The sequence below is a fragment of the Solanum stenotomum genome, chromosome 10 (genome assembly GCF_019186545.1).
Source record: "Solanum stenotomum isolate F172 chromosome 10, ASM1918654v1, whole genome shotgun sequence".
Lineage (NCBI taxonomy): Eukaryota > Viridiplantae > Streptophyta > Magnoliopsida > Solanales > Solanaceae > Solanum > Solanum stenotomum.
This window is the reverse complement of record NC_064291.1, coordinates 8,081,852-8,094,937: the sequence shown is the minus strand read 5'-3', so window position 1 is coordinate 8,094,937 and position 13,086 is coordinate 8,081,852. Positions and strand designations below refer to the sequence as shown.

Below are 13,086 nucleotides of genomic sequence, written 5' to 3'. Positions count from 1 at the left end.
ATAAGTTATGTTGGGATTAGTTATGATGGGATAAGTTGTGTTGGGATTATTTTTTATTGAGTGTTTGGTTTTGTTGTATTCAAAATAATAAATTTTAAGAACAATTTATTTGTTTACAAAAATGCCCTTCATTAATGTAAAAAGTGATATAACAAAAGGGTTGAAAGAGACATTTTTGTCATTTACCTATTTTATCCCGGGATAAGTTATCCCGGGATTACTATACCACCCAAGGAGAGGGATAACTTATCCCGGTACTAATTATTAATCCCGGGATAAGTTATCCCGAACTTGCCAACCAAACAACAAAATAAGCGGTACTATAATTTAATCCCGGGACTATTTGTTATTATACCTCACACCAAACGAGCCCTAATAGTATGAGAGAGAAAAATCGATTAAAACAAAATTCAATTAAATACAAAAATTAAATATTTTGTTATGTATGTAATTTATAAACTTAGTTTNAATTAAAATGATTTGTTAATACTTGTAATTAAAACTTTATAAGTAGTAATAGAAAAAAATACATATAAAAACCGTAGTATTAACCCTTACATAGATATATGAAATGATTTTTGAGATTGGAAACCTAATTGTCTTGAATGGTTATAATAGATGAATTATTAATGGGTTCTTGTTAATTCTAATTCCATAGATATATAGGTAATAGGTTAACTCGAATAGGTGAGTAAGAACTCGCAAGATTCTTATGAATAATATCTATGTCAGTCAATAAATCAAATTAGTTAATTCAAGTGGATAACTAAACAAAACATTCTCTTGTTGAATTTAGTTTCTAAGTTTCTTGCTTATTTTATAGTTTCTTAGTCTTTTCAATTACTAATAAAAATCACTCTTTGAAAAATTGTATGAATAAATATTTAATACTAGTTTGATTAAAAAATCGTTTGAATGAAAAATGAATTAATTGATAATAAATTTTATAGTTAAACAATAAAATATGCCGCTAATCCTATTTAGTGATGAATTAGCGATGAACTTTTATTAGATACAAGTGAAATAACGATGGATTAGCCACAAAGTTCACAACTAATTCTAAAAAAAAATTAATATTGATTGGTCGAAAATTAGTTATTCATATATTGGTGATCCTTATATATTTCGTAGGGACCTCACTTGTGGCAAATGTGTCATAATATTTACGGGCCAAATTGTGCCACCTCCCCAATTCTATGAGTGGATGTGATGGTCAAGTTGGCCATTGAAACAGTTGTCCTAACTCTTATTCTCCTTCCCCGAACTCCTAATATTTCGGAGAAATAGATGTATTATTATTATTATTATTATTTGAAAATACAACATTGGAACAACTGCAGTTTGGTTCACAAATGTTATCCCTGCAAACAATTTAGAGCAATTTTGACAATTCTGGTTCCTCAAAAAACACAATTGCCAAATTACTACACAACCTTCTTCCAACAATAAAGCTGCAGCAAAAAAAAGAAAAAAGGTATTTTCCCTACTGTAATGGTTTCAGATGGTGCTCAAACAAAGATGCCATCTCAATCTGAAAACATTAGCACAAACAATATAAGTTTAAATTTCAAGCTCAATGAACTACAATTCTAAGAAAACCAAAGCTATCTGAACTTTGAACATTATTTTTTTGGACATACGGTGGTGTCCGGACCAACTTGAGAGCACCTCAATTACCCACCTTGTACCTTCTACCTCCCACCAACACTAGGTAATTATGTCCCACAAAAGATTTAGGTAGATCGGAAGAAATCACTTAGGGGTCGTTTGGTAGCTGGTTAGAGTTATGCAGATATTAGTAATAGATGGATAAGTTATGAAGGAATATATGTATTATTTTATGCAGGGTTGAGCTATTCTACCTTCTATCCTGCATAAAATAATCAATAGACTCACTCATAACTTATATATGTATTAGTTATGTGGGTTTCTAAATTGCAAACCAAACACGAATTACTATTATACATGAATAACTTACCTCCAGCTACCAAACACGACATTACTTGTAACATCTCGAAATTTGAAATAGATAAGAAGAAGCTAAGAACTGGAAATAGTCATTTTTGGAAATAATGAAAAATCTAGAAATTTGTTTAAGTTAGGAAAAGTGAGTTTTTGGTCAACTTCAAACGGACATAACTCCTAGATCAGAATTAGTTAGGTGTACTTCCAGATATGGTTGGAAAGCCCTTGGAATAATCTTTCCAACGTCGCTGAGTTTGCGCGATTCCGAGTTCGTATGAGTGAGTTATGCCCTTTGGAAGTTGGGCTGTTCAAATAAGGAAATATCCAATCCGGATTTTTGAAGGGTATTTCAGTCCTTTCCTTATCCAATTAATTAAATTCGTTTTAGTTAATTAATTAAGGATCTAAATTGAACTTGGTAAGTTTTACGCTTTTGGAAAAGAGTTAGGGTTTTAGAGAAGAGGAAAGAAAAGGAGAAAAGAGAAGGAGAAGCAAGGAAATCGTCAAGTTCGTCGAGTTTAACTTGTGGATTTCGTCGGGGGTTATCCCTACAAGGTATGTGAGTCTCTCATAGCATTGGGTTCATTCACCCACGCGCCAAACATGTTTAGTTCAGTTAAATTCGTCATAAAAAGAGTTTGAAAGTGGATGTTCTTGACATGTATTCTTGAATTTGATTGTTGTTCTTGAATTAGGATGAATTGAGGAGTTTCAGAGATCTTTACGTTGAGTTTTAGAGTGGTTTTGAGTTAGGTTCTTGAGTACATATGTTGGGTATCGGAATCTAAAATGAATTTGAGATCAATACTCGAGTTTAGGCAAATTGGGGCTGTAAAGCGGAGAAGGAAAAAGTCGAGCGTGATCTGGCACGCAAGTCCGCGTCGCGGACTTGCTCCCCCAGTAACCAAAAAGTTTCTCCGCGTCGCGGCTAAGATGCGGACTCCTCTGTCTCAAAATTTAATTTCGCGAGTATTCATTTAGAAACATCTCCGCGTCGCGGACTTGTTCCAAGATGGGTGATTTCGTGACTTTTCTCATGTTTAGCTATTTAAGATCATTCCTAATCATCATGTGATCCTTCCTATCACAAATTAAAATCCTTGAATCCATAATTCAATTCAAGGACCAGTTAAGAGTCAAGTCAAGAGAAGTTCTTAGAGTTTTCCAAAAGTCTTTTCCAAATGTTTTAACTTTGTTTTAAGACTTAAACTTCAAGTTGAGTAAAGAGTAAAGAGTAAAGTTTGAAGTCCATTTCTTCAAAAGTATATAGGGACTATGTATTCCCAAAGGGTTGAAAATGTTTTCACATTTAAACAAGGAAACCTCAATTTCCAAAGGGCCTTCGGGCTAGTTTTCAGAAAAGAGTAATCGCTTTCTAAATGAAGCAAGAGGGGAAACTTTGATTTCCAAGATAGTCTTTGAGCTAAGTTTTTGAGCACTAATCTCAAATCACAGAAGAAGTATGTTTTTAAACATAAAGAGCTAGTATCATATTTTGGGAGTAGTATTGAACACCGATATGGGGGAACGTTCAGAGAACCCACAACCCCCATAAACCATGTAGCCATCATGGGTAGAAAAAGATCATACTTTTTAGATGAACCCTTAGTGCTTTTTAGCATAAACTAGTGGATCCACTTAGTAGTTCAGGTTCTATACCCCCGACAAGGTATAGGATGGCCTTGGCAGCGTGAGGCCAAGAAACGCTATATTATCACTATAGCTCTTATGTGATGGTTGTCGGTTAGAGAAACTCCCACAACAGTATTTTATATTTTTATATACATTATTTTCATATACAAACAGAGTTCATATTGTATCTTTGCATACATACAGAGTTATTATTGTATTTCTAAATACACAGAGTTTACATCATGTTTTAAACAACTTTTCTTTATGTTGCACTTGTTTTAAAACTGTTTTATATTGAAATGAGTTCAGTAAGTTGAGTTAAGTTATTCAGGAGTTGAATAAAGCCAAGGTAAGTGTTTCTTTCAGATCCTTTTCAAGCTTAAGTTATGTTTAGCATTCCAACTCGCATACTCGTACATTCAATGCACTGATGCCAGTTAGCCTGCATCTTATTATGATCCAGACCCAGATAACCAGGATCAGCATCCAGTGCATAGTTGATCCAGTTGAGCTTCAGAGTTGTTGGTGAGCCTCCTTGCATTAAGGAGGATCACCCTTTTTTCATTACTTTATCATTTTAGCTCATTAGGATGTCGTGGGCCTGTCCCGACATCCATCTCAGTTGTTTTAGAGGCTTCATAGATAGTCAGTCAGATGTTAGTTCATTCGTCATCATTTTGTTATTGGCCTATGTTCAGATTTGAGTTGCCATTTTGGCTAAGTGAAATGTTTATTTTTAAAACATTATGAGTTCAGTTTGAGACATGTTGAGTTATCTTGTATTTGGATTCTCTTTCTTATGTCTAAGTCTTCCGCTGAGTAAGTAAGCCAGGCCAAAGGTTCGCTTGGGGCCAGCAATGGTTCTCGAGTGCCGGCCACATCCAGAGTGTAGGCTCGGGGCGTGACATTACTTATGCAAGACTTATTGGTTTCTCTGCTAGTATTTGAACCCTAGGATTTGTGGGTTAAATCTTTTGTGGTTTTTACCCCACATCATTGATGACTAGGACACATCGTGAGTTCTTATTTGAACTTGGGAAATTTCAAACTACATTTACCAAACAATTATATTAAGTTAATACCATCACAAACTAAATCAATTTGAAAATCTGTCTGACCTAAAAGTTGAAGTTTTGCATGGAACAGAAGATATTAAAAGAATTGTAAACTAGATATTTCACTTTTTTCCATGCTAGTTTCCTGTTAAACTGGCATTGGGTTTGTATTTGAAAGCACCATATAACAAGGCAGGCAATTTCAGCAAAAAATAGACAAGATTGACAACTAGTTAATGACAATATGATCAAATGCCACACAGTTACAGACAACTTACGGCTGTCAATGCTGCTTCAGCACCTTTATTCCCAGCCTTCCCACCAACACGGTCGAAAGCCTGCAACATTATAGGATTTCTATCATATGATATACTACCACAAACCATAACGACGCTGCCGTTGACAGCATAAGAAGCAGATAGAGAGAATAATACAGAGAAGGGAGACGTAGATGGGTTATGATCAGCAGTCCAACAAGCCAAGAAGAATGTGTAGAGATATGTATAGATAAAAGAGGCGGTAAATTATTATAGTGATCCACAGAAATTAACAGTTAATAGCAGCAGAACTTAGGTTTGTTCAACTTCTTTTTCTCCCAAAACATTTAGGCTACTTGGATAAACAAGGTGCATATTAGATAAAGTTGGAAATATGATATCCTACCGATCATAAAACCGTAAAAGTTCCATATATAGAGGGTAAAATGAAAGATGGTTGCCAAACATGGTTAAGTCATGTCTCACGTAGTCTTCTAGATCAATTGGTCCATAGGTGTGACAATCAACAACAACAATGACATATGCAGTGTAATCCCACAAGTGCGGACCTTACTCCTCCCACCTTGGGAGGTAGAGAGGTTGTTTCTGATAGACCCTCCGCTAAAGGAATAACATATCAAAGCATACCAAAAAAAGAAATAGAAGTGAAGAAATCATGACAAAGCATTTTGAAAAAAAGGAACAGTAACTACAACAAAGTTATGCAATAATTGAAGTACAAGAGACAATAGACAGTAACAAGAATTTAAGGACAAGAAACTACATGAGAAATACTATGACTACTAGTATAGAAGGACAAGCAGACAGTAGATAGGTGTGACAATAAAATGATTAAAGGTGAAGCTCCAAGGTTTGGTATTTTAATTTAAAGCTATTTTTCTGTTGATAAAGTTAAAGCTATAAATGTCTGTTGGGAAACATTAGTAAAAGGTCATATCTCTTGTAATTATGTCCAGGATTTAACTTGTCTGATTGAAGTTTGAAATAAAGATAAAAGGTATGATAGGTTACTGCAAAATCACTATAACAATTAGCGGCAACTATAAGTATAATCCTACTAGCCCCCAAGGCCTAGCTCAAGTGGCAAAAGGTGGAGGATTTGTGGCTTAGGTCGCAGGTTCAAGCCCCACACCATGCAAAGCGAAGCCCGGTATTTAAGTGGAGAAGGGTAGAGGGGCGGGCCCATTATCCACCGAGTTTAGAAGGCTGTGATTGGTCCAAAAGGACGGGTCATAGACGGATATCTCGGTTATCAAAAAAAAAAAAAGTATAATCCTACTAATATACTTGTGAAAAAAAGGAACTGATAGCTTAGCAAAATTACCTGTTCCAAGGTATCACATGTCAGGACACCAAATATGCAAGGAGTACCTGCAACTCATTAAATTACGAAGATTTTAATTTTCATCAGCTAATGCAAAAATAAACTGAAAAGGCAGCAGCTAATAATGACTATAGAATAGCTTATAAATTTAAAGTAGCTGTAATTATTAGAGGATTTGATAAAGATGTAGAATTGGCTATTGCACTCTAGTCCTTAACAAAAGACCAATCTTCTTATAATTAACAAAGAGTGACAAAAGTACAGATGTATCTTTTCTTCTTGTACTGCAGTGGATTAGAGAAGAAGGAAAAACATTTAAGTGTGACAGGAGAGAACCAATTGGAAAATGGTAATACTCTAAGATAACTCAACCATTTACCTTCTTGTCTTTAATTTTCATGCGTAAAGTGAGATCCCTGTGCTTTTGACACGTGAGAACTTGCTAGCACAGTAACTCAAAATAGATACACTGTATTAGAGGTCAAGTTGAAAGTTTTCAGGAACTCCCTATTGTTATACAATTACTTAAACATTACATCTCACACCATGAAACACTAACCATTTTGTAATGTAAAATTGTTTGACGCCTTTAATAATACAGCATTCAAAACTTCCAAGAATCATGTGGTTCTCCATTCTGAATAAGTAAATTAACCAATGTAGTTTTTCGCTTGACAAGTACAGTCATACATAAATTCCTAGATTTTTAACAGGTCACACACTCCAATAGTTAACGACATACTTTTCTCTTACCACTATTCATGAAATACTCAACTCCTTTTTTCATACTAAAACTAAGCAATACATAAAAAGAAGAAAAAATGGTACTCATTCATAGACCCAATTTTTAAAACCAGAGAAAGAAAAATAATCTGCAACTCATTGTTTGACACACATGGCATTAGAATAAATACCCATGGACTTACCAACTCTTACTCGGACACCCAAAGACATTACATTGGAAATGCAAAGGAGTCTGTTAACCCTCTTAAAAGAAAAGGATAAGAAACTCAAATTATGCTCCGAGTAACAGAGAGCGAATCACCTAGGAGTGAAGGAACTACGAATAATAAGGGTAGGGACCAGCTGTGGGGGGACATGAAATCTAGGATATGCCATTTCCATATCTCATGACGATTAACATACCACGGGAAGCACTAATAATTCTCAAGAATTGTACCTTTCAGAAAATTATGCTCAAAATTTTAAAAATATAATTAGAAAATACTGCAAAACTGACAATGCAAAAAATAGGTCACTTACCTGAATTTAAACCTGCTGAAAGTACTCCAGACGTGGCAGCATTGACCACGGCATCATAATGGGAGGTATCACCTCTAATCTACTGGCCACAAAACACACAGAAAAAGAGAATTAAAAGATAACAATCCACACAAAACAAGAAGCAACAAAATTAACTTCCAAAAACCTGTGGAAAATATTAGTCATGTCAGGATTTAGATAAGAGACAGAAATCAGAAAGATGGATCATTTAAGTTATAGGAATAACTACTGACATAGCAGTTATTTCTCTGTTGGTCTTAGCTCTGATATTCTAATCTTAGCTTTATATCGCCATCTATTTCAATTAGAACGCCTAATCCTTTTGAATAGAAAGATAATACATCCTAAAAAAAGATAAATCAGAAAACACTGACCAAGACACATCATAACATTCACATAAAGCAGATTCTGATAGATTTTTCCCTTCCAACATAAACTTCAATAAGGAATTCAATCCCAACACTTATCTTACATATATTATTTTCTCATCTGTCAGAAGTATTTCTAACTTTTTTGGGACTGAGGCGTCGTAGTTGTTGTTGTATCAAAAGTAGTTCTATAATCTATCATCCTTGATAGAGTTCTGTTACATTTTCCATTATTTTTTTCATTGATGGAGTAAGGGTTGTAACAAAGTGTGATCTTCTCATCAGGAGGAAAGGACACATTCATTACTGTCATCATCAATCCTAAGGTAGTTTACCTCTGTAATTCATTTGAATCAAGCTCAATATGAAAATTGATAGCCCTGTAAGACATAAGCTAGAGCTGAAAAACCAAAAGAAAACTATCCGCAACACTCATATTTTCATAGTCGTATAACCAAAAGGACCATCAAAAGAAACAGTTGAAGGAAGCAAGAACAGAACAAGAAGGTATACAACACAACGTCAAGATTTGAAGGAAGCTCACCACAGCACCGATACACAATATTGATTGATACTTTCTTGACTTGCCAAGTTGCTGCGCGGCAACACCTATTTCAAAACTACCAGGAACCCACACAACCTGCGCACAACACATTATGAGGAAAAGACAAATGATGCCTTGAAATGGAAGACACTACTGATCATGCCTAAACTCTCCCTCAAATCTATGATACAACATATTCTAAAACAAAAATACCATTATGACGTGTTTTTTTCTTTATAAATGAGTAATATTTGGTATTCATGCTCTAACATGGCACATCATGGAAAAGTTTTACATGATGAAGATTGGATCTTAAGAAGTATTTACCACAAAAAGTTCATGGAACCACACAAATTAACTTTCTTTTTCTGAGGGGGTGTATGTTCAAATGCACCAATGTTAATGGCCTATTCAAGTGATCATTGTTTTTCTTTCCCCTTCACTTTGGATTTGGTGTAGCTTTAATTGTTGATCTAAGGTATTAATCTTCAATGTGAGCTCAACCAGTGACTTTCTTCCTTTCATCCTCACTCCCAACATATTTAAATTGAAGGAAAAGATAATCAGAAGGTTTTAAAAAGAGTGATGGACCAGAAATAACAGAGAAGAAAGACCAAAATACATAGATATATAATTCATGAAGAAATTATTATCTAACAGTGCCTCGGTCCACATGTTATAATCAATTAATCATATAATTTTGAAACAGTAGCAAGAAAAAAAGACGGAGATAACTGCCGACCACATACATCAATGTCTTCTTCTCTAACTGAGTAACTCTTGAATGTGTTCAAAGCTCCCTCCAAAAGTTTCTTTGTGATCAGATCATTAAAACGTGCTACCACCTTTAGAACCACAAAGGACAATCGATTTTCAATAATACAGAAAAGAACCAACAGAAGTTGAAAAATTGAAGCTATAACAAAGTCAACAGCAATATGACTTTAAGTCAAACCAAACACACCAAAGAGCAACAGAATAAGTTTATTAACTTGTTATAATCATGCAGAGAGATAAAATTCCAAATGTTTGAGACAAAATGGCCAACATCTTGAAATCCTTCTAGAGAACAAATGGATGGCTATTTATAGCTATATTGACTATACCTTTACCTATGATATAATCTATTCTCGCTGTTAAAGATCCTTACATTAATAAAATACCCCCTGAGACCCAATTTGTCTGGCAGTGTTGATGGGACACGGAGTTTAAGGGAAGAAAAGGAAGACCTTTCACACATAAGCTAAAAAAACATAAAAATGCCAAAATATCCTTACTAACAAAGTACTTCCTCTGTTTCATTTTATGTAAACTGTTTTACTGGTCATGGAGTTAAAGAAAAAAAAAGAAAACGTTTAGAGGTCTTAAAATAATCCCTGAAATTTTTGTGGCAATAAAAGCAGGATATCAAGGATAAAAACTGGAAAGTTAGAAATTGAATAGGTCATCTTTTAAACATACGGAAAAGGAAAGAGCGTCATGTAAAATGGAACAGATGGAGGATTTATTTTACATCCAACTCATTGTTCATCTTTCTTTATTTTGTAATCCTTTCTTTTGTATTCTAACAATTTCATTTGCCATCCATTTTTCAATCACCACAACATCCTTTCGAAAGAGGATATTTTTTTTTCTCAAAAAGGCTGAATTTATGTTTGCATTGTGAGTCACGATGAAGGTAGAATAAGAATGGAAAAATTAAATAGTTTCCAAATCCAAGAAAGCATCAATCTTTTTCAGACCGTCAAAGAAGAAATAGAAGGGTAAAAAGATACGAAGAGATTACTAACATGTAACAATAAGCAAGCAACTATTGAGAGAGTAACCAAAGAAAATCAGATATGTAATAAAAAGATCAATCAGGTTCACTAAGCTCAAGCTATGTGCAAGGTACGAATAAGGGCCTTCTCGACATATCATCTCCAATAGCATGATTTTACTTCATCTTTCTCTTATTGATCCCTAGTTGCTACTGTAAGCAGCCTTACCAATAGGTAATCCTCCTCCATTCCTACTTCTTTTTCTTTTCCATGTAAAAAAGAATGTTACTTTCCTTTCTTTTTGGCAACAGTTTAATTTCAACTTTTCACATACTCCTTCGGTCCACTTTTCATCGTATTGATATGTAAAAAATTGCAATTTATAGTACTTTTCGTATAGTTTTTGAATATCTAAATTTTTTATTTAAAATATCAAATTAATGTAATCTAATTTAACTTTGAAAATTAGTCAAATTGACTTTCAAAAAATGCAACATGACAATTAATAGTGGACGGAGAGAGTAACATACTTAAAAACACAAGATTCAAAAATCTTTTTTTTTTACTTTCTTAAATTCCGTACAACTCAAAACCAGATAAACAAATTGAAACGCAGGACAGTAATGGAGAACAAATAAAGGGTAAAAAGAGAAACACACTCACAATAGCAAACCGATGTCCCTGAGCAGAAATAAGAGAACCAGCCAACTCCCGAACAGCTGATGTTTGAACAAAATCCCCACGGTCACATTGTTGTCTCTCAATTGAACATCCAAAATCTAATCAATTGAGCAAACAAATTCACAAATTTGAAACAACCCCAAAAAATGGAATTAAGTTAAAAAAAATAAAATGGTACTAACCTTGAGATTGAGTGAATGAGAGAGCAGCAGTTGATTTGGGAATGCTTAGGGATAAGAAGGGACGATGACTATGAAGCTGTTGCAAGTATGGAGTATTTACGAAATTTGATTGAGGACGAACAACAACACTGAATTCTACAAATGCCGTAGTTGCCATTTCTCCTCACTCTTTGGAACTGTGATGTTTACAAAGTAGAGAATTTTATTGCTTTCACCAAATTGCTTGGATTGGATATATATACCATGAAAAGGAAGAAAAAGGAAAGGAATTGAAAAGTTTAAATAGAGGGGGAAAAAATGTAGGGAAGAGATATTAATGGTGATTTGATGACAAGAAGGAGTAGATGAGATTGCAGCCAACCCTATGGGTGTGTTTGGTAATAAGAAAAATGGGTGTGTTTGGTAATAAGAAAAAGGGAAAAGACATAAAATTCTTCTGAACTTGGCACGAAAACTTACTTTAGTACTTAAACTACACGAATCTTTATATATCCCTTAATATATTTTAAGTGATTAAAACACCCCCTAAGGGATGATGTGGCAGAAAGAGTGAGTGCACTCTCCTGAAAGTGCGTGAAAAAAGAAAAAAAAAAGCTTAATTTTTAAAGCCCTACACATGGCCTTTTTTTATTGGCCAATATATAACAAATTATTTAAATAGTTTTTTTATTATATATTAAATCTTTAAAATATATAAATTTTCTTATTACGAGGTAAATGAAATTAGTGGGTCCCCTTTTTATTTTCTTTATTTTTTTTTATTTTTATTTTGTTGTCTTCTTCAATACACATTTTTCTCCATTGAAACATCTCTTCCTCCATCTTCTTCCCCACCTTTATCCACTATTTTCATTTCACTAATCTTTTACTAATTCGTAAAATTCAATAGCAATGCCATTTTATTGACGTCGATTTCACTCTATTATTTGTATCGATTTGGCAAATGTAAACTTTCTTAAATTTTGAGCGACCCATTTTGATTTCTAGATCATTCAAACATTTCTCATAAAATTTATATTTTTTTTTTATCAACTTTCTTATGCAATCTTCATTTCTTATTTGAGTTGTCAAGAAAAAATTGGCTTTCAAAAAAATCCATTCTCCAAAAGGGTAAATTCATTGGGAGGGTTCGAAGAAGATAATGTGAATTTCTTCTTCAAAGTGACTTAAAAAATTGTTGAATAGTGAAGAAGAAGAAAAGAAAGTATTGAAGGTTGGAATAATGGTGAACAACAAGGAAGAAGAAAGAGAGGGGGTGAGGGTGCGTGTGGGGGTGGGGTGGGGGTGGGGGTGAGCGTGGGGGTGGGGATATGCATTTATAAAATAATCAATTGATATAATTAATTTTAAAAAGTGTTTAAGAAAAAATAGTGAATAAGTAAAAAATAAATAAAGATTAATGACATGGTGTCTACATGGTTATGATGTGGCGCTTACGTGACTATGATGTGGCGGGTGAGAGTGGTGTTATAGTTTCAGGGTGGAAAAAAAATCACTTCAAAGATCTTAAGGGGGGGTATTTAAACGCCCATGTAGTTTAAGTACTAAAGTAAGTTATCCGATCAATTTCAGGGTTTTTTTTTTTATGTATTTTCTTGTTTTTCATGGAAAAATACTTTCTAGTGTATGATTGGTAAATGAAAAATGTTTATTAGAAAATATTTTTATTTTTCGCTAGAGAGTAGAAAATATTTTTTAGGAAAATAGTTTCTGACCTGAAAATCAACTCCGATCGATTTGGTACCTTGTCTGGACACCCGATTTGGAACCTGATCCAACCCTATGGGTTGTTTGGATGAAGGAAAATGTTTTCTTGGAAAATAAGTTGATTCCTAACTTATTTTCTCGTTTTGGGTTGGTAAGTGAAAAATGGTTTTCGTAAAATATTTTCTAGTGTAGGATTGTTGAATGAAAACATTTTTTTAGAAAATATCTTTTATTTTTGGCTATAGAGTAGAAAATATTTTTTAGAAAAATAGATTCTGATATGAAATCAACTCCAATAATCGATTC

General features: G+C 33.8%; 1 protein-coding gene across 2 annotated transcripts in view; it reads right to left on the bottom strand.

Moving 5' to 3' along the window:
- The window catches only part of LOC125878209 (6,7-dimethyl-8-ribityllumazine synthase, chloroplastic-like), a 12,601-nt gene extending 1,209 nt beyond the window's left edge, over positions 1–11,392 (bottom strand). Inside the window, exons 1-8 of one of the 2 annotated variants that reach the window (XM_049559409.1) lie at positions 11,074–11,392; positions 10,874–10,989; positions 9,200–9,295; positions 8,451–8,546; positions 7,518–7,596; positions 6,255–6,301; positions 4,931–4,990; positions 1,301–1,531 (exon numbers count right to left, since the gene is read on the bottom strand). In XM_049559409.1, coding sequence (XP_049415366.1) covers positions 1,484–1,531; positions 4,931–4,990; positions 6,255–6,301; positions 7,518–7,596; positions 8,451–8,546; positions 9,200–9,295; positions 10,874–10,989; positions 11,074–11,230 — 699 coding nt within the window. In that variant the 5' untranslated portion in view covers positions 11,231–11,392 and the 3' untranslated portion in view covers positions 1,301–1,483. Of the gene's footprint in view, positions 1–1,300; positions 1,532–4,930; positions 4,991–6,254; positions 6,302–7,517; positions 7,597–8,450; positions 8,547–9,199; positions 9,296–10,873; positions 10,990–11,073 lie in introns of those variants that run through there. The other variant, XM_049559410.1, reaches the window with a different exon arrangement.
- Positions 11,393–13,086: the final 1,694 nt, after the last annotated feature.